This window comes from Nicotiana tomentosiformis, chromosome 9, assembly GCF_000390325.3.
Source record: "Nicotiana tomentosiformis chromosome 9, ASM39032v3, whole genome shotgun sequence".
Lineage (NCBI taxonomy): Eukaryota > Viridiplantae > Streptophyta > Magnoliopsida > Solanales > Solanaceae > Nicotiana > Nicotiana tomentosiformis.
The window spans coordinates 97711242-97734347 of NC_090820.1; the positions used below are offsets into that span (position 1 = coordinate 97711242).

General features: G+C 36.7%; 1 protein-coding gene across 1 annotated transcript; it reads right to left on the reverse strand.

Moving 5' to 3' along the window:
- Positions 1-263: 263 nt before the first annotated feature.
- On the reverse strand, positions 264-4189 carry LOC104084983 (phytoene synthase 2, chloroplastic-like). The gene is made up of 7 exons (XM_009588947.4): positions 4051-4189; positions 2854-3520; positions 2680-2730; positions 2045-2217; positions 1680-1915; positions 1269-1461; positions 264-484 (listed from the first exon to the last, which is right to left on the reverse strand). Exons 2-7 carry the CDS (start codon positions 3257-3259, stop codon positions 311-313), a joined length of 1233 nt encoding a protein of 410 aa, XP_009587242.1. The 5' UTR covers positions 3260-3520; positions 4051-4189; the 3' UTR covers positions 264-310.
- Between the last annotated feature and the right edge of the window lie 18917 nt (positions 4190-23106).

Below are 23106 nucleotides of genomic sequence, written 5' to 3' on the forward strand. Positions count from 1 at the left end.
TATGTGCAGTTGACCCCGAAAAATGGCACAACACATCATTTTCAAGATGGTTATAGTTTCCGAAATTTAACAGATGCAATGTGGAGTCAACAATTTTTTTCTAATGAACCAAAAAGAATTTCCCTCAAAGGGTTTAAGATTGTGAAGATACAACTACTATAAATTGTTATATTGGATTTTACTACCTACTTTTGATGATATACCAGTGACATCAATACAACAATATCTACTTTACAAATTCTTTCCTTTTAACAGTATAATAATAATAATATATGCTTTCTTGCTTTAATTTAATTCTGATGTCTATGCCTTAGCTAGAGGTGACAAGAGTTCTTGTAGGGGGCACAAGAGATTTTGCATAAGCAATAGGTAAGGAAATTAGCTTCTTTGGTTTGCTCACATAAGCTCTCCTTGTGAAGTTGTTGTAGTCATTGGCTTCAATCTCGTCGAGTATCTGGCGGTACAACAGCAAAGATGCCCATACCTGCAAAAGCCGAGATCATGAGAAGTGTTAATTTGGTTCGGATAGACTTCATTCAAGTATGTCACCACCCCGGGAATCAATAAGAAAACAAGTGCTAAGTTTCAGATCACTGAATAAACCAAAAGGAAAGAAGAGACGTTTCTCGCTCATTGCCCAATAAAAGTATAGGTCTTTGCCTCTACCTAAACTACAACAACAACGACAACAACTATAAACCAAGTGTAGTCCCACAAGTGAGATCTGGGGAGGGTAGTGTGTACGCAATCCTTACCCCTACCTTAAGAAGGGTAGAGTGGTTGTTTCCAGTGCCTCTACCTAAACTATGCAATGAAATTATCAAGACATACGAAGATAAAGCTGTTCTTTTCCTAGGAAGTGAAAAGCAAATAGAGGATCATAGAGAAGATTTTGGCGCAACAGTATCCAAGGCGAATCTTACTTCTGGCGAAGAGGCGAAGAGAATACTGGTGTAAATTTGGGAACAATGTTGTCTTTCCAAGCATACTAGTACAACTACTTCTAATTCAAACTAAAATAATATCAGGTCTCTCAATCATCTAAGTTTCGGTAGCAGATAACATGGCTGATGGAATGACTTCAATCAAATCCGGATATTTCATTGACCAAGAAATACAACGGAATGGATCGTTAATGTCCAAATATTTTGATATATTGCCTTCTTTTTTTTAACCCTACCATATTCCATACAGCCAAAAAAGTTGAAAAAAGAATCTACTCAAACAAGAAATCATATTCATATAACTAAGAGTTTATGACTGCTTACAGGCCATCTACTAGCTGAGCTCAGTTGTGTCACTCCTTCCTCTGCCTCGTCGAAGAATTTTCTTGCCCTCTGGATTTGCTTCTTCATAAAGCTTCTCCATTTATCAGTCACTTTTCCAGCAAAAATGTCATTGTCGGAGAGACCTGCCTGTGCTAATTCATCTTGAGGTAAGTAGACTCTTCCTCTTCTGGCACTGCAACGAAAGCAATATATAAGAACAAGGGAAGCCTTAACCAAAAAGATATCGCACTTCACTTACGAAGAGCTTTCTTTCCCTATCTGCAGTTATCCTAATTATTCCAATATTATGTTGACATAGCAACAACAAACCTGATAAACAGCTCAACTAACATCTTTTGGTATGTCATAGTAGCAAATTGGACGTGCGTAAAATTGTAGGTTTGTACTTACTCTTCTCCGACATCTCTGAGTATGTTGGTTAGTTGATTTGCGATCCCTAAAGCCAAAGCTGCATTATATACACTCTCTGTTGTTGCCTTTGAATCAGGTGCAATACCCATAATTGGAACACTCATCAACCCAACCGTACCAGCAACGTAATAACAATATAGGTATAGCTCATCAAAGTTTCTGTATCTTGACTTCCTCAAGTCCATACGCATTCCTTCAATCATATCTCTGAACGGCTGCAACGTCGATTGAACAATGAGACGGTTTACATGATTGAAGCAAGTGAATCAACTTATGTGAATGAAGAAAGCGACATAGAACTCTGAATCAGAGAAAGATAAAAATGATAGAATTGGAAGACAAACCTGAATATCAACTGGAAACTGGGAAACAGTATCGGACAAAGCAGCATCGAGCATATCAAATGGCCGCCCACTGAAAACATCTTCCAGCCGGTCTTCCCACCTATCTAAGGCTTGTGGAGTAATATGTGATGCATTCGGGCCATCAACAAGTTCATCTGTTCTCCTGCACCATACTGTTTAAAAGAACATAATGAGAAACTTTTCAACTAAGAAGTTCGTTTATATATGCAATATCAACACTTTCATTAATATCTGTATATTAATCATGTGCTTTTTCAAAGTGGTCTTGACAATGCAAGACTAGCTAATAATTTGGAGAGAAAGATTTGTCTCACTTTAAAATCATCTCACAGTAACGCCAGTATTACTCTCTTATGAAAAAGATTCAGAGATTCAAATCTAACTTCTAAAAATTTTACAGAAACGGCCAGAAGTCTCTTATGATAAATATTCCGTCAAAAAGTTAAAGCATACTACATCTGATACTACAGATTTGAATTCTTATATTGCCTTTCAAAGCTCAAGTTTTACATATTACAGGTACCCCTCAAACTCAAATTTGAGTTCTCTTTGTCTCCAATTAATCGCGCGTGTGTGTGTCTGTGTATCTGATACTAAATGGCTAGAAACCTCACCATATATTGCCCAAATAGCCCTTCTTCTCTCTGGAGTCATTAGCATAGTTCCTGAATAACAAACAAAAACAAGATCAATTTTTGAATTCATCGATTACATAAACAGGCATATAGTCTTAATTAGTACTTAAACCAAAATTTTGGTAAACCAATAAATAGATGAAAGAAGGTAACCTAAGTAAAATGTCTTTGCATACTCTGCGCATACTTCACTACACCTATCATATGCTTCACTTAACAAGCTCAAATTCCCGGGGAGAGGGATCTCCGGCTTCACTTCTAAATCATCAGTAGATCTCAGCTGCCTTTTCACTAAAGCTGCTTGTTTCAATACCACATCATAAACCTTCTGTTCTGATGTCATTGTCGCCATTTCTCCCGTTGGTGTAGCCACCATCGCAGACCGTACAGAACCAAAATTCCACCTTTGTTTCACACCTCTTTTGATTCTCTCATTGCACACTAAATTCCTATGCCTCGACGAGTCAAAAACCCGGTTTCCCTCCCTTACTGAATCCAAGAATCCTGTCCCATTTGAGACCTCACAAGGTGAAACAACCCATAACAAGGCAACAGACATTCTGAACAACAAAACCTTGGTTGTCTAAAACAATTCCAAGGTTTTTTTGTCTTACTTTCTGTTTTCTGTTTCCTTCCCTCCTCTGCTTAATTTATAAAAAATAAAAAATAAAAAAAATACTCCTAGTAGATTCCCACTAGAGTCTAAATCAACTTTCAAGAAAATACCTACTTCCTGTTATGTAAAAGATTATAAAAAGACCACAAAGAAAGCAACTCAGCTTTTCCTAACTCAAGCAGAAAATAACCTGTTTCTTTGCTTCTGCAAAATGAGATAAACAAAACATCACAATTAACACTCAATTATAACCACTGAAGCAATAAAAATTTACAACAACAAACTCAGTAAATCCCACAAATGGGTTCGGGGAAGTATGTAAACTTTACCCCTACCGTGAGGGTATAGACTAAAGAAAAGATGAACAAAAAGCAATAGCAACAAGTAGTAACAATAAGAAAATAATCAAGATGTAGTAATAGAGATCTAACACTAATAGAATACAAAGCTACCTGCTAAAAATTTGAACTTTGTAAAAAAATATCTAAATGTGGCACAAAGAAAGGATATTTAAGAAACTGGTTTTTAATTATTGAAAGCACAAATAGTAAAAACTCTTCCAATGACAATGGAATCACGCTTTTTAGAGTAATGGGTGCTTTCTATATTTAGTCAACAAGATTATTATAAGCTCATTTGCTAACTTAGGCAAGTGCTCAATCACTATTATTATAAAGCAACAACAACAAGCACACTAACAGAACGATAAAAAGTTAAGAAGTTAAAGAACAAACCTTAATTTTCTTGTAACAATGGCTTTTCAAAAATAGCCACTTTAATTTTCTTGTTTGCTGCTGTGTACTCTTCAAGAATCGAAGGAGTTTCTTTGTTTTTCTTCTCGTTTTGCTCCACATATTTTGTGGTCATTTTATAGGATTCATTATATTTTTTTTCTTTTCTTTTGTGCTGATTGGAATTGAGTGATTCAGAATCCATCTGCTTCTTTTACCCATTTTTAGTTAATGTAAATTCTTTTGGTCACAATAAGGACACGTAGGTACCACTGTAAGTCTTGACACCACGAGCTGACTAGTTAGAATTCAGTATTTTTTGCACACGACATAATATATATTGAGAACTATTCAAATGTTAATAAATATAATTTATTTGAAGTAATATTTAAAAAGTGTAATGATTTAATAGAAAAAACTAAAAATGTGAACTCGCTGAGTTTAAATTTTAAAGTCGTTTATGAATTATGATTAATTTGGAATTCAGTACATTCTCTAATCAACCGTGTTTCGAAGTAGGTCATTTTTACTTCTACTGGCATTTTAGGTATAACATTTAACCTTTGAAAATTTGTGTAATCATATAAAATTGTTAGCACGGGTGTGGCCAAGATTTTTTCTAAAAGAATTTAAATTAAAAAAAAGAAAGAAAAAGAAAGTAGTACTTTTGGGGCTCAAACACAAGACCACATACAAAATCGTGGAAAAATAATATTTTATAGCCGCTGTAAAAATAATAGTCGAAAAAATATATATAATATATATATATTGTATATATATATATATATATATATATATATATATATATATATATATATATTATGTATATTATATACAAAAATTATATAAATTTTATATACTTTTTCGACTACCAGATATAAATAATTTTTAACACGGGCTAAAAGATATAATACCCTTCAATTGTTTAGCTGTTGACCCGCTCATTCCGCCTAATCGGATTAGCCTTTTTTTAGTTCGTTAATTAAATTTGAGTGTTCACAGCCCAATCACCGGAAGATAACGTTATCAATAAACACGAGTGCGCTCAATGGCTGAGTGTACACGTGTAGCCACCTGAGTGGATACGTAAGATTCTTTCAGTTAGGAGAAATTTACCTAGTGGTTATAGCTGGTCCCGCATATGAGAAGGTGTCCGAAAAATCGAATCAAATCGATATTTTATAGGTTTGGTTTGGTTTTGATTTTGAATTTTAAAAACGATCGAATTTGGTTTAATTTTGATTTAAATTAAAAATAATCGAAAAAAATCCGAATCAAACCGATTATAAAAATAGCTATTTAAATTATTATTTACACACACATATATATATATATATATATGTGTATATATATTATTTATATATATATATATATATATATATATATATATATATATATATATATATATTTATTTATTTTTTATATAAAGTTTCTAAAATTTTATGATACAATTAATCGTTTGTATTTTTAGTCTAGTTATTTGCTATTATAATAATCTAATTCTTTACTTTTACATTCTAGTTTGAATGGTAGTTTTCTTTTTCTAAGTACAAGAATCTATTTTTTATTAAAAATAATCAATTTTTAATTGAGTAATTAAATTATTCATCACTATTTGATTCAATTATCATCAATACGTCTTGGAAAATAATAGAATTCTCAAAGAGCAATTGATTTGGTAATGTTACGTTGAAAATATAGTAGGCGGAATATGTGTTTGGTAGTGTATGTCTCATATTTAAGAAAAAAAACTGATAAATAACCGAAAAAACCGAAAAACCGACAAAAATCGAATTGATAAAAAACCAGTTTAATTGATTTTGTTTGGTTCCAATATTTGAAAAACCGACTTACTTGATTTGATTTCTTTTTAGGAAAAAATCGATTCAAATCGAACCATGAACACCCCTAGTGCCAGTGCCTAAATCAAGTGGCATAACACTTTTTTTTTTCATCTGGTATCTTATATTTGCAGTAGTGCGTCAATTAAATCAGATTCGTATCATGTAAGATTTATTATAGGGAAAAGTACTTCTTATCATAATTTTTTTTTCTTAAGGCTCGAACACAAAATATATGACTAAGGATGAGTTGTACGCGAACACAATGGACGTGTGGTTATATCCTTCGATGATCGCCACAAATGACTTAAGCTTAAATGGTTTCAAACTATTCACTATTAACAAATGCTGCCTAGATTTTTTCTCACACTTTTAGCCTGCCTGATTGACCAAGTTTCTTCTCAAGTTAAAAGTGCTTTTTTTTCTTTCAAAAAAGTATTTTTTTTTTTTTTATTTGAGGTATTTGGCCAAGTTTTTTTTGAGGGAAAAAAATATTTTTGGCTAGAAGCAGAAGCAATTTTTTAGAAGCAGAAAAAAGTAATTCTTCCTAGAAGCAGAAGCAGTTTTGACTTTTCTTCCTACCAAAAATACCCTTAACAAAATATTATATACACCCAAAAAACCTTACTTAGTTTAAACTATTAAGTAATATATATATATATAGTGAATTTTGGGATGAACTTTCATATTTATTGAATGATTTTTGATATATTTAAATTATCTTGAAAGAATAAAGTACTTTTTAATTTTATTTTTATATTTTACTTAAATAAAATAAAATAAATTAATTATTATCTTTAATAATAAATATTTATGAATAGTTATCTATTTATATAACATTAGCTATTAAACAAATCACTTCATATCCTTAGTTGTAATTTGACACTTAAAAGTAATTTTTAAAAAGTTTGACCTAATACAAATTGTTGTTTAAAAATACTTTTTAAATTGATTAGCTAAACACAAACTACATTTCTCCAAAAGTACTTTTTTGAAAAGTATTTTCGAAAAAAATATTTCTAAAAATAAGTTGATTTTTCGACCTTAGCCAAACATGTTAGAAAACTAGGTCTTTCTCTAACACAAGAAGAATGTAGATGAGCGCAAAATTGCCTAAATTCTTATGGCAAATTCCTTTTTTTCTTCTTTTTTGCTAATATGGACAAATTACTTGTTATATATATTAGTTGGTGAAAGATAACATTCATGAAGAATAAATTGACCAAAAAAAAAAAAAAAAACTAACGAACTCTCTAAAGAATTAGTATTCAAAAAGGGTAATGTGGCCTAAAGTCTTTAGCGTGGAGTACACATGTTGGGTAATGTATACTAGGGTTGAAATTTGGACACTTTTGTACACTTTTTCTTTATCTTTTCCTACTCTTTTGGTGGGGGATTATTTGAATGGTCCAGAAACAATGTAATCCAAATTTATATAATTATATTTGTTTTCGGTTTCTGTTGGAAAAATCCAGTATGGAAAAGTTGATATTTTGTGCTTTTGGTTGGCAGACATGGATGATAATTGCAGTTAGGTCATGGATAATTCAACGGTGGGAAATAGCAATAGCAAGTTTTTTTGTTTCTCATCCGGTATTTTGTACCTGTATTAGAATTCGATTAAATCTAAATTCGTGCCGGAAAATCTCATATTGAAGGTAAAGGACTCTCTAACAAAAATAACTTTATATCGAAGAATCAAATCCGAAACTTCTGATTAAGAATGTAGGAATACTTATCACTCCACCATTATCTTTGTTGGTCCACATTGACACTAACAAACACAATTACATGCTAAAATTATATTGGAAAAAGTTCAAGACAATTTTTTATGAAAAATGGAGTTACTTAAAATCAAATTACAAGTAATGATTTACTAGTGCCTGAATCGCTTAGAGAGAATTTAATACATATATTGACGACGAGAAAAATCTTTTCATAAATATTTAATTTAATCGGTTGTAAGAGATAATTTACTATTTTCTACAAGGCAACCCATGCCTTTTATGATACTTATGTAAACATAAACTTTAATTCCGTATCACGATCTTGAACATGATAATCTTACATAAAATTGTTACAGAAAATATATCTGAATCGTAAGCCATTATCACGAAGCGGAAGTGTTAATTGGAATTGGTTTCTCGCCCCTTGCCATAACTTTCGTTACCGCCGACTTTAGTGATGGAAGACATAATAGAAAAAAATACGGTAACCTTAATGGGTAGGGAGATGACTAATTTATAGTGGTTCTCACTTAATCCGGTACATCCATCAAGTAACCGATCGGACGGATGAGATTTGCTCATTATTTAAATATTAATTATGGGCCTTAAACTTATTGGGCCGCCAATAAACGTAAGAAAATCTTACATTCTCCCACTTGGCCCAATAATCACATAATATTAATATTTAATATAAGAATATTAGTTGTGCATAAACAAATCTCTTCTATAATGTCCATCATAAATGCCACAATACGATAAACTAGTAAATGTGAGTTATGACGGTTATATATAATTTGTCTACATACTCCCTTCCATATACTACAATATTAGTAACTTATCAAATCGGGTCCATAAGTTATAAAATATTATGGTCAACAATAATGTCTCATTGAGACTTATCCCGTAATATCTCAAAACAATAATATGTACACCATTACGAGAAACAGGAAATCATAAATATATATCAGAAACACATAAATGAGCTTAGAGTGTCAAAACATCATAAATACATCAATCATAAATACAGCCAAGACTCATTCTATGTACATGTTCTTTAAATATCTTTGGATGTAAACCTTTCGTTAACGGATCTGCAATCATGAGATCTGTTCTAATATGCTCAAGTGACACTCTTTATTTTTGAACTTCCTCCTTGACAGTAAAGTACTTTAATTCCATATACTTGGGACCTTTGGATTACTTATCGTTCTTGGAGAAGAATACTGCTGCAAAATTATCACAGTAAATTTTTAGCGGCTTGGTAATGGTGTCAATAACTCCAAGTCCTGAAATAAAGTTTCGCAGCCATAATGCATGAATTGTGGCTTCAAAACATACCACAAATTCTGTTTCCATCATGGATGTAGCGATGACAGACTATTTGACACTCTTCCACGATATTGCTCCTTCAATTAATTGGAACAAATAACCAAACGTAGACTTTCTAGTGTCAATACATTCAGCGAAATCTGAATCTTAGTATCCAACAACTTCCAAATGCTTGGATCTCCTATACATGAGCATGTAATCCTTCGTTCCTTTCAGGTACCTCAAGACTTTCTTTGCAGCTTTCTAGTGATCAATTCCTGGGTTACTCTGATATCTTTCCAGCATTCCGACCGCAAAACTAATATCCGGTCTTGTACAAGTCTGAGCATACATCAGACTACCAACAATAGAAGACTAAGGAATTGATTCCATTTCTTTTTGTTCTACATCATTTTTAGGGCTTTGCATGAGACTAAATTTGTCCCCTTTTTGAATTGGAACAATTCCTGCTGAACAATTGTTCATGTTAAATATCTCTAGAATTCTTTCGATATAGCCTTTCTGAGACAATCCCAATAATCCTTGTGATCTATCATGGAATATTTCTATTCCTATCACATAGGATGCCTCACCCATATCTTTCATTTCAAAATTCTTAGAGAGAAAATCCTTAGTTGTAACGACCTAACCGATCGTTTTGAGAATTTATACTTCGCTTGGTAGTTTACGGGCGTGAGTAGCTTCGTATGATATATTGTGATTTGTGTGAATAGTCGGTTTTGATTTCCAGGTTATTCGAGACTGATTTGGAAGAATGATTCTCAACTAGGGAGCTTTAAATTTAAAAGAGTTGACCAAGTTTAATTTTTTAGCATTTGACCTCAGATTGGAATTTTGATGGTTTCGTTAGCTCCGTTGGGTGATGTTCGACTTAGGAGCTCGTCCGGATTGTGATTTGGAGGTCCGTGGTTGAATTTGGCTCGAAATGGTGAAATTTTGAAAAGTTTGACCGGGAGTGGACTTTTTGATATCGGCGTCGGATTCTGAAAGTTGGAGCAGGTCCGTAATATTGAATGCGACTTGTGTGCAAAATTTGAGGTCAATCGGACATGATTTGATAGGTTTCTGCATCAGTTGTGGAAGTTTGAAGTTTCAAAGTTTATTGAATTCGAATTGATGTGTGATTCGTCGTTATGATGTTGTTATGTGTGTTTTGAGGCCTCGAGTAAGTCCATGTTATGTTATGGGATTTGTTGGTATGTTTGGACGTGGTCCCGAGAGGCCCGGGTGAGTTTCAGACGAGTTTTGGGCTATTGTTTTCCTTCATTCTTCACTGCTAGTTCTGCTGATGTCTGGTGCACCCAGTGTTCTTCGCGATTGCGGACTCGCACGTAATGGAAAAATTGAGGCTGAGTGTTTCTTCATCGCGTTCACGAATATGGGTACGCGTTCGCATAAGTTACTGTAGATCGAGCATCGCGTTCGTGTAGGTGGGCACGCGTTCGCATTGTAGAGCTGAGCTGGGCAGGTCTTCATGGCTTCTTCATCGCATTCGCGAGCCTGGGGCCGCGTTCGCATAGGTTCTTTTCAAGACTGAGCAATTGGTGCTTCGCGATCACATACATTATTACGCGATCGCGTAGTGTATTTTTAGGTGCAGTGCATTTTCTTCTTCGCGATCACGAGGGTATTTCCGCGATCGTGATTCATTGATTCGCTAAGTGATTATAAAGTACTCTATTTTGAGGGTTTCGACCATTTTTGCATTTTTGGAGCTATAGAGTTCGGATTGAGGCAATTCTTGAAGCAGTTTTCACTATATGAATTGGGGTAAGTGTTCTCTACTCGGTTTTGGTTATATTTTATGAATCTATCTTCGATTTTAGCTTTTGGTTGATGAATATTAAAGAGGAAATTGGGGGTTTTGGCCTAGAATTTCATTATGTGAATTCTTGAGTTTTTGAACATTGAATTGGACTCGTAATTGAATGAGTTGTTGGATTTTGTGAATTTTGTCGGGTTCCGAGGTGCGGGCCCGGGTTGGGCTTTTGGCCGGTGTTGGGCTTTTGATTCAAGATTTGATCTTTTTTCGATCAGGATTGGTTCTTTTAGCATTGTTTGATGTACTTGAGTTATGTTTGGTTAGTTTCGAGCCGTTCGGAGGTCGGAACGCGCAGGATGGCATCTTTGGAGCATCGTTTGGCTTGCTCGGCATTGGTCACGTACATGCTAGGTGACGGGCGTGTGGGCGTGCACTAAGTAATCTGGGACTCTGTTGTTTTTATGGCACTGTATAGGAGTCCTATTTTGTTAATATCCGTGTTTTCACCATGCGATAAGTAAACGAGCTGTCAATCATGCTAGATATAATATTTAGGCTTTATGCCGATACTATTATGACCCATAGTGGTCGTTTCTTGGTGTTATTTTACTGATTTAATTAATATTTTGTACTCAGTCATATTCATGCATTCATATCATATCTCAGTCTCAGTTCTTATTTATTGATAAATCATATCAGTGTTGTCGGGCTAGTTTCATGACATTGTGATCTCGTGAGTAAGACTGGAGAGATTGATGACTGAGTGAGGCCGGAGGCCTGTATGTGAGAATATTCATACTACAGCACGTGAGTTGTCCGTGCGGATCCAGATATTGATATTATAGCACGTGAGTTGTCCGTGCAGATTATAGTGCTTGGGTTGTAGGAGTCCCTCCGGAGTCTGTACACCCCCAATGAGCGTGGTTGATTATATTGAGGGATGGATCTTCCCTGGACGTGGATCTTGTCCGAAGAATTTATATACCTGGAGATGGATCTTCTCCATGGGGCCGGATTAGCCTTCCTCGGTACTGAGTGACTGATGGTCAGTGATGTATATATTCCAGGATGGATCTTCCATTGGCCGTATGGGCCATATACAGTACCGAGTGGTTGAGCATGATGAGTGAAAAGTGTGAGACAGTGAGATTGATTACTCTGAGAGTATGAGTAGGGCTGCTTATCGGGCGGATTGGGCGGTTAATTACTCTTAACGGTTTGGCTTAACGGTTATCGGATTTTAAATATATTAATCCGCTAGCCACCCGATAAGATATCGGGCGGATTGGTAACGGTTTAGCTCTTATCGGGCGGTTATTGGGCGGTTTATCGGCCTAATTCAATCTATATTGCGTTCATTAATTGTTTGTTGACCGCCTAGCATATAAATTCAGAATAGAAAATTACAGATTGAGTCCAGACATACATGTGTGTTAACGCCTACATAAGAATGATGTAGTGTGTCATGTGTTGTAGAGCGAAAAAAGTTGTGGCGCAACACTGTTGTTCTTCTATTAAACATAGACAACATGCATTAGTTTTAAAAAAACAAAAGCAGAGGTGAACCATAGACAACATCTTAAACAATCTTGTTGTAGGGTGGGAGAATAAGCTAAGCTAAGCCAAGCCTGGGATCTTCTGATGCATAGTACGTAAGGGTTCTGATTATTTAGGAATTAGGCGTTAGAACTTAGAGATGGAGTACTGGAAGAAGTGAAAGGGTTTTTGATATATATATATATATATATATATATATATATATATATATATATATATATATATATATATATATATATATATATATATATATATATATATGTATTCTTAACGGGTTAACGGATTATCCGTTAAGAAAATTGAATAATCCGCCCCCAAACCGATAAGCCGTTAATAAAAATATTTTAATCCGTTCCCCGTCCGTTAAACCGTTAAACCGTTAACCCGATACCAATAAGCCATTAAGCTTCGGTTTCAGTTTGGTTTTCGATTTCGGTTTGGTTTTGAACACCCCTAAGTATGAGTACATGATTCATCTCTGAGATACATGGAATTGGCATGCACATATGACATACAGGCATAGAGATGCATTTTTCCTCATGTTGTACGGTATCACGTCATTCATGATTTTTTTTACACACATTGATATGTGGCCATAGAGAGGTATTTCACACTTGTTATCTGGAAAGAAATAAATGAAACATCTTATTTATTGTGGAAAGTATATTTGAAAAAATTATAGTTTTCAAACTTACTCGTATTTTGGATTTTTCGGTAAAAGATTTGGGTTTTCACTGAGATACTTGTAAAGAAATATCTATTTTTCTGGAACTGTGAACGAACTGAGCCTTTTATTTTTGAGATACTCGTTTGTTACTTATATTATACTGTTATTAACTGTTGTGGAATATTGGTGTTGGACCCGACCCCTTTTTGTTAGCTCGTCACTACTTTCAACCTAAGGTTAGGTTTGTTACTTATTGAGTACATGGGGTCAGTTGTACTCATACTAAACTTATGCACCTTGCGTACATATGTTGGTTGCTGATATTGCTGTGTTCGATGGGAGCTGGATTGAAGATGTACCTGCGTCCCGGTTGTAGCTGCCCCTTATTCGTGGTAGCTTTAGATCTATAAAACTTTGTTTATGTACTTTTCAAACAAACGATGTATTTATTTCATTTCAGCTTTATAAATTCTATTCTTAGAAGCTCATGATTTGTACTAGCAGTCCTTGGAAAATGTATAAGATTCAGATATCTCTTTAATTAATCGCTTTATTAATTGTTATTGGAATTGGTTAGAGGTTAATTGACTTACCTAGCGGGTTGGGTTAGGTGCCATCACGACTAATGGACTTGGGGTCGTGACAAGTCTCATGCAATATGCCTAAATCATTAGCAGCAAGTAGAATATCATCAACATATAGGACTAAAAATATAAACTTGCTCCCACTGATCTTTTGGTATATACACCGATCAACGGTATTTTTCACAAATCCAAAGGATGTTATGGTATAATTAAACTTTATATACCATTGTCGTGAGGCTTATTTAAGTCCATATATTGACTTCTTCAGTTTACATACCATTCGACCTTTTCCTTTAGTTTCAAAACCCACTGATTGGTCCATATAAACTTCTTCCTCGAGGTCTCCATTAGGAAAGACAGTTTTCACATCCATTTGGTATAACTCTAAATCATAATGAGCCACCAAAATCATAATAATTCTTAACGAGTCTTTATTTGAGATCGGTGAAAAGGTCTCTTTATAATCAATGCCTCCTTTCTGAGTATAACCCTTGGCAACAAGTCTGGTTTTATATCGTTCAATATTTCCATTTGAATCGTGTTTGGTCTTAAAGACCCATCTACACCCTATTCTTTTAGAACTTTCTGGCAATTCAACGAGATCCCAGACTTTATTGTATTCCATGGATTTTAACTCTTCCTTCATGGTATCAATCCATTTGTCAAACTCATTACTTTCTATGGCTTGTGAAATGAAACTGGATCCTTATTAAGTCCAATGTCAAAATCTGACTCTTGCAAATAAACCACGTAATTATCCGAAATAGCCGATTTTCTAACTCTTTGAGATTTTCTTAATGGCATTTCTTGTGGTTCATTTGTGTCAGATATTTGTGTGTTAGTTTCTTCATGAAGTGTTTCATCCAAATGTTGCTCGGTGTTGTCAAAGTATTCTTCAACAACTGGAACAATATTTGGTATTTGTGTAGAGGTAGGCACATTCATGGGTAATGGAACATTGACCCTCACCTCTCTTATTTCCACACTTTATTTTTTAACACTCCCACTAACTTCACCATTCTCAATGAATCTTGCATTACCGGTTTCAACAATTCTCGAACTATGGTTTGGACTGTAAAACACATACCCTTTAGATTTTTCTCGGTAACCAATAAAGTAACCACTTACTGTTCGAGAATCTAATTTCTTTTCTTGTGTATTATAAACTCTAGCTTCCGTTGGGCAGCCCCAAATATGCAGGTGCCTTAAACTAGGTTTCCTTCCTGTCCACAATTCAAAAGGGATCTTTGGAACTACCTTACTAGGAACCCTGTTTAATAAATATACATCGGTTTTAAGAGCATACATCTACAATGATTTGGGTAATGAGGAATTACTCATCATGATCCTAACCATATACATGTTGCAGCCAAACGCACACGCAAGTATACGTGGTCGTCAAGTAATAAAGTTACTAAAAGTCGGATGTCGAACCCACGAGGACTTGTGATTAACTATTAACTAAATTAGACTATCCTAATTATCTAAACAAGAATTAAATCTAAAAATATTTTATTCTAAACTAATCAAATAAGAAAAATATAAATAATAAACTTTGAACAGAGAGAGAGCAGATTTTAATGATATCAATGTAATGAAAACGATCTAGGGTTATGGGCTATCTAACAATCCTATTGTATTCTTCAATTGAATTGACCGACTAATTTATCTAGCTTATTGGTTGACAGGGTTAATGCTCATAAGAATCTGTCGAGTTCTTACTCGCCTATTCAAGCTAACCTAACGCCTATATGTCTATGGAGTTAGAATCAACAAGAACGCATTTATAATTCCTGTAAATCAACCAAGCAAGGCAATTAGGTATATGTCTATCCTAACTACGAATCCGTCCCCCGATGCCCGAGTTCAAGAACTTGCCCTACTCAATCCTATATGCAATATAGAATTCCCACTTTCGAGTTCAATTCTAGATTCGTAGATAATATTCAATTGGTGATCAAGCAATTAAATAATTAAGTGCAAGATTGAATAAATAAACTAATATGATAAATCAAGAAGTCAAAATCAATATCCGAATAACAATAGTCATGAAAGAACCACAACCCTAGAACGTGAAGTTTAGCTCCATATAGACATGGTAGCCAAACAACAAATCATATAAAGAAACATAAAAATTACTAAGTTTGGTGGGAGAAAGATGGAACTTGATGAATTCCGGCCTCCACAGCTTTGTCGTGGCTTTTTTCCCCTTCCCAATATGTTAGATAACCTAAAAGAGGCGTTTTTAGCTTATATATTGCGTACAAAAGTCGTGGGCCAAAGCTCTCCTATTCCTAGTCCAAATCGGCTTCAGGGATTGATGCTAAGGTGGATGCGACGCATCCACCTTGTCCTCCATTTCAATTTTTGCCTGCGAAGGTGGATGCGACGCATCCACCTTGTCCTCTATTTCTCAGCTTTGCATGCGAGGGTGGACGCGACGCATCCAGCCTTCTCTTCTACTTCCCAGTTTCGCACGCGATGGCGAACGCTATGGCCCAACTTCACTGCTAAGGTTGCATGCAGGATGATGTTTTCCTAGGTTGGATGCGACGCATCCAACCCTTCTTCCTCTGGCTAAACCACCTTTTCTTCATATTTTGCACTCCGAACACCTTAAATCGTCACACATAACTTAATTAGTCATCAAACCAATAATTACACCATGTTGGGCGTTTTAAAGATTAAATAACATCAAGAAGTGGTTAAAACATGGGTAAAGTAACATCAACACATATCGAAATATGCCAAACATCACTACCCCACACTTAAACCTTTGTTCGTCCTCGAACAAACCATCACTATAGTAAACAAAATAAAATTAAGCTCTTATCATTCAAAGCACACTACATCTATGACCATGGTTATTTGCTACAATTAGGCTCTAGACTATGCATCAACACACTTCCCTTTTCTTATGCCCTTCTTTAAACATATTCGAACAAAGACAACATGCTCACAACAATCCTAACCTCAAAAACCGACTCAATGTCACAATGCACTCATGGCTTGAACAACCAACATCATAGAGAAGTCTAATAACGTTACCTATCCCTCGTGAAACCATGTGCCCTCACAACAAAAGCAGAGAGAGTAAAATCAATCCACACATTCGAATCTCATGCTCACAAAGAAAATCGCTCACTCTCACAAAAGAAGTCACATGCATGTAGTTGGTACCATAGGCTTGCCCTTAATGTAAATCTCTACTAATGTAAGCTCGCTCGATCTAAAATCAATTAGGACTTTTTCATGGTTGTAATGTGGGCTAAGGGACGGGTAGGATATATTTAAGGAATAGTGACTCACCCTCCTAAGCACTTTAACACATCATCAAATAACTTAAGCGCGAATTCTTCAACACCCTTTCAATTTCACCAATAATATCACTTCAAACAATATTTCCTCTTTCTTTAAGCACTACTTTAATTCATACCCACTAGCAAGAACAAGACAACAATTTATTCATTTATATATATATATATATATTTTTTTTCACTTTCCGCTAGTGGTGTATTATTTTACAAAATAAGTGCACCCTTCTTTCTTTCATTGGTTCCACTCAAAAGTCACCCCACACTTAGTCCCTTCTTACTTCTTTTAGCGCTCATCTAACAATTAAAGTGCTTTAAGAGGTAAAAGGATCAAAACAATGTCAATTAAGAATAAAAAGGGTATAGGCTTGTAATGTGGGTACCAAATAAAAGGTCTACAGGCTCAAAAGGGTTAACTAGGGATAGATTTTATTTGTGATAAGCAATAAGCTCAAAAAGATCAAAGAAAGCCTAAAATCATTTTTCAAACCGAGCATCACCTAAAATTTCGCTTCAACTCACATACTGGGCAAGTTCTAGACACAAGTACACTACATGGACTACACAAAAACCTTACCACACATGGCACATGACTCATTAAGGACGGTCACATTCCGACTCTCAAACAATGCAAGTATTCACGGAGCAACGAGATATTAAGCATTAAGCGCAAAGTGAACACAAGTCAAGAAAATGAGAAATAGGCGCCACAAAACATGCTATCCATTTTAACAAGGCATCATCAATAATTTCAGAGTGAGACGGGAAGATATTACATATGTAAAAGCCTAAATATGCCATTATCAACCAAGTCAAGGTCACCTAGGTTCATCATTCTTCCTCCTTTTATTCCCTACATTCCTACTCTACTCTAAAAAGAAAACAAAATTACCCGGTTTAAACTACATCCCATGGAAAAGAACCGAGGCACAAAGAAAAACCACAGGGGATTATTACTATCTACAAAGATACTATATATATATATATATATATATATATATATATATATATATATATATTTTTTTTTTTTTTTGATAATGATAAACTGATAGATAAACTGATAGTTACTCCATATAGATGAATTTACTGCTATTTTATGCCATTAATCCAGTGAATATTTTAGTACATTCATCCATACATCAAAACATGAATCACCCCCACCCCACACTTAGGACTGTGCGTTGTCCCCAACGCACACAAACAAGGTAAAGTAGGGTGAGAAGAACTCCCTCAAGTCAAGGTGGAGGGCTCATCCGCAGTCTGTGGAGGAGCATCTGCATCCATAGCATTCCTATCATCAACAACTGGTGCTGATTCTGTATCAGGTGTTACAGCGACCTCAGTAGGCCTGTTGAGTGGAGCCTCAGTGACTATGGGAGGAACAGGAGTGGATGGTCCGGCAGTGGATGATGCAATCAGCTGGGAGATGTCTGTACCTGCACATTGAACCAGAGCTCTGAGGAGTAATGATATCTCCTTCATCATCGTGGCCTGCTCGGTCTGAACTCGGCTTAGATCCGCACGAGTCTGTCTCAACTCATCCCTGGTGGCACTCAACTCGACACGAGTCGCTATCAGCTCAGCCCTGTTCTCTTGCATATCTGCTTGCATTTGCTCAAATAATTGTTGAATGGTGAGCTTAGAAGACCTTCCCTTGTTCGGCTCTAGAACATGAGTGACATCATATGGTCCTGGAGCTTTAGCCTCAATGTCGTCATTCTCCTTGTCCCATAGTACTCCCATCTCTGTTAAAAAAGCCGTTAGGGTATTAGCAAAGAACAGCCTCCACTTGTAATTCATCCTGGTTCGCTGCATTTGATCATGCATGATGGCTCCGAAGTTGAGTGGTATCCCCTCTAATAAAGCATATAATACGAGTGCGCGGTAACGAGGGACATCAGTTTTATGTTGGCATGGCAGCAGGCGGTTACAAATGAAATTTAGAGCCACACGTGCTAACGCACTCATGAATTCCTTGGCTATAGAGTGGTACTCCATACTCCCATGCTTCCATTCTGCATCCTTCCTGGTAGGGCATAGGACAGACTTAATGTGTGCATAATCTGGTGTTTTGCATATGGAGTCAAACCTGTCTGTAAGTGTGTGTGGCACCCTTAAGAAGTTATTCAGAGCTTCAGCTGACACATTAATATCTACCCCTCTTACTCGCACAATGTTTCCCCTTGCGTGACGCCAATTGGCGTAGAGCTCTCTAACAATGGTGAGGTTGGCTTTGCCGTGACCTTTCAAGATGGGTCCCCATTTTTGCACCTCTCGAATTGACTTTAGAAACTCTGAGTACTTTGTCTTAAGTGGTCCGATGTTTATCGGCTTTTCCGGAATATACTTCTTTGAAACCAGTATCTTCTTATAGGCTCGGAATGCCTTCTCATTAACAAAGTATTTCTCCCAATCAACTCGGTCTATGGGTTCACCCTCGTCTTCATCACTCATGTTGACATGTAGGTGGTCATTGTCCGAATCGGAATCGGATTCAGATTCTGTAGTAATCTTCTCCTTCCCTTTATCAGTCGGATCACTCATTTTCGAAGCTTTTCTTTGGTATGTCACAGGCTCTCTTATCTCTATTCCTTTGCTTGGTGTAATACCCTTCTTCACTGTCCTCCTGACTAATGTTTCCTCCTCCTCTTGCTCTGAATCATCACTTAACTGCCTAGGCAGCAGTTCCATTTCCTTCTCCGTCCGCTTCCTTTTTTTCTGTGGATTTGGACCGCCCGCTGCCCTTCCGGTAGGCTTTTTGGGCGGTTGCTTGTTACCATCTTTGTCTTGTTGCTTGGATGGTTTACTCACTGCTGTCATTTTACGAATCTAAGTACCTGCAATGCAAAGAATTCAACAATTAGCAGATGAAACAGCGAAGTTCAGCTTGAAAGCAATTGCAACAGCTTGCAGACTTCAATTTATTCGTAAAGTCATGCCATTCACTACTTCATGGAATTGTAGCTCATGACTTTCAGCAAGTATGTGATAACTCTCTTCAAAAATTCAATTTCACATAGCCCCTCACTCGACCCCACACTTATTCTCAAGCATACACCAATGTTGCTCGGTTACTCAGACTTCACCGACGCCTAAATTTTCCTCAGGGACAATTCGTCGAACATGTGGTATGCAACAAGTGTGCCTAGTTCATTCTATCAGTTGAGCAATGCAACTACCCTCCCAAAGTTTGACGAGATGAAGGGAATTATAGTTTATCATCTCGCAACCATTACAACGACCAAGAACGACAGCCTTAAAAAATTTTGAAATTGCAAAACCTACTTGTTGCTACCATTGAGGGAGGGAAGAGAGAAGAATTAGGAGAGAAGCCAACGGAAGAACGAAGAGGATGATGCGTACCTGTCGCGTTTGTATGCGTTACAATTTCGATTAAAGAATTCTGTTCTGCGTTCGTAGGAGTCGCAAAAAGAGATGAGTGGATGCGTCGCAAGAAGAGTTTTTAACGAATTCGTTATCTTAAGATGTGTTAAAATATATAGTACTTACCTATGCGTGCGAGCTTTGACGCGACGCATCCCCTTGTCTTCCTTCAAAAAATTTTCGGACGCGACACGGACGCGATAGGCAGACTTCACTGCCTTGAGCAATTGGCCCGTCAAAAAAAAAAATTTTTTGCTGAGGGGGACGCGACGCATCCGCCTCGTTTTCTCATATCTGGGGAACTTTTTTTTTTTTTTTGCTGAGGGGGTGATTTATTTATTTGGGGAACTTTTTATTTTTTATTATTATTTTTTTTTTTAAGATCTATGTCCTACAAAAAAATAAAAATAAAAATAAAAATAAACTAACTAACTTGGGTGGCCTCCCAAGAAGCGCCTGATTTAACGTCGCGGCACGACGCAACATGTTCTTCATGCCTCCACTAAATCCATTGTGGTCTTGTGACGTGCAATGTCACCACCCCAATAGTGTTTTACTCTTTGGCCATTTACCAAGAATGTCGTATTGGACCCCTTATCACACAATTCTATCGCACCATGAGGTTTCACACTAACCACTTCAAACGGACCCGACCATCGAGATTTAAGCTTTCCTGGAAAAAGCTTTAGCCTTGAATTAAACAGTAGAATTTCTTGACCTGGTTCAAACTCACGATGTTGGATATGCTTATCATGCCATCTTTTGGTCTTCTCTTTATACAATTTGGCATTTTCATACGCATGCAATCGAAACTCATCAAGCTCGTTGAGTTGTAGCAATCTCTTCTCACCGGCCAAGTCCATCTCCATATTTAGCTTTTTAATCGCCCAATATGCTTTGTGTTCAAGCTCGACGGGCAGATGGCAGGCCTTCCCATAAACCAACATGTACGGAGAAGTGCCTATTGGGGTCTTGTACGCAGTGCGATATGCCCATAATGCGTCATCCAGCTTCCCGGCCCAGTCCTTTCTATTCATACTTACTGTCTTTTCCAAAATCTGCTTGACCTCTCTGTTGGAAACTTCTACTTGACCACTCGTTTGGGGATGATAGGCAGTGGAAACTTTGTGCTTGACTCCGTATTTTGCAAGAATATTATTCAGCAGTTTGTTACAAAAGTGAGTTCCCCCGTGTCGCTTATCAACACTCTTGGGGTCCCAAAACGTGTGAAGATGTGCTTCTTTACAAAGCCTACCACAACCTTTGCGTCGTTAGTAGGAAGAGCAATGGCCTCTACCCACTTAGAAACATAGTCGACCGCCACCAAGATGTATCTGTGCCCGTTAGAATATGGGAATGGTCCCATAAAATCAATCCCCCAAACATCAAAAAGTTCTACCGCCAGAATATTTTGCAAGGGCATCTCGTGCTTCCTCGTGATAGTTCCAGTTCTTTGGCATCTATCACAATTTTTAACGAAGGCATGTGCATCCTTAAACAATTTTGGCCAATAAAAACCTGATTGTAGCACTTTTTGGGCGGTTCTATCCCCGCCGTGATGACCTCCATATGGTGACGCATGGCAGTCATGTAGTATAGCCTTCATCTCTTCCTCAGGAACACACCTTCTCACCAACTGATCTGCACACTGCCTATATAGGAATGGCTCATCCCACACGTAGAACCTTACATCATGTAGGAATCTTCTTCTATTGTCAGCTTGTCCATTCTAGTGGCGTCACCCCACTTGCGATAAAATTCACATAATCTGCATACCATGGGGCTTCACCTGAGGTGATTGCTAATATTTGCTCATCCGGAAATGTTTCTTTAATTGACCCTCCTTCAGCTACATGGTCCCGACTTTCTAATCTGGACAAATGATCGGCCACTTGATTTTCTGTCCCTTTTCGATCTCGGATCTCTAAGTCAAATTCTTGCAAGAGGAGGACCCAACGAATCAGCCTCGGCTTGGCGTCTTTCTTTTCAAATAGGTATCTGATAGCTGAATGATCTGTGTAGACGATGACTTTGGTTCCCACTAGATAGGATCTGAACTTGTCAAACGCCCACACCACTGCAAGCAACTCCTTTTCAGTCACTGTATAATTCATCTGAGCTGGATTCATAGTTTTGCTTGCATAATAAATGGAGTGAAAGATTTTATCCCTCCTTTGCCCCAACACCGCTCCAATTGCTATGTCACTTGCATCGCACATCAACTCAAATGGTTGTGCCCAATCGGGGCCAATGATAATTGGTGCAGTCACCAATCTTCCCTTCAGCTCCTCAAATGCTTTCAGACATGCATTATCAAACTTGAAGGTAACATCTTTCTCTAGAAGCCTGCACAAAGGGGAAGAAATTTTCGAAAAATCTTTAATGAAACGACGATAAAAACCTGCATGACCCAAGAAACTGCGAATGCCTTTGATGGATGTCGGCGGGGGCAATTTTTCAATCGTCTCCACCTTTGCTTTATCCACCTGTAGACCATCTTTTGAAACCTTGTGCCCCAAAACTATACCTTCACGTACCATGAAATGGCACTTTTCCCAGTTTAGCACCAAGTTCGTCTCTTCACACCTAGCTAGCACTTTATCAAGGTTCATCAAACAACTATCAAAAGAACATCCAAACACAGAAAAATCGTCCATGAATACTTCTACAAATCTTTCAACCATGTCAGTGAAAATAGCCATCATACACCTTTGAAAAGTCGCAGGTGCATTACAAAGACCGAAGGGCATTCTCTTGAACGCATACGTGCCATAAGGACATGTAAATGTAGTTTTCTCTTGGTCTTCTGGGGCTATAGCAATCTGATTATACCCCGAATAACCGTCCAGGAAACAGTAGTATTCCTGGCCAGCTAATCTATCAAGCATTTGGTC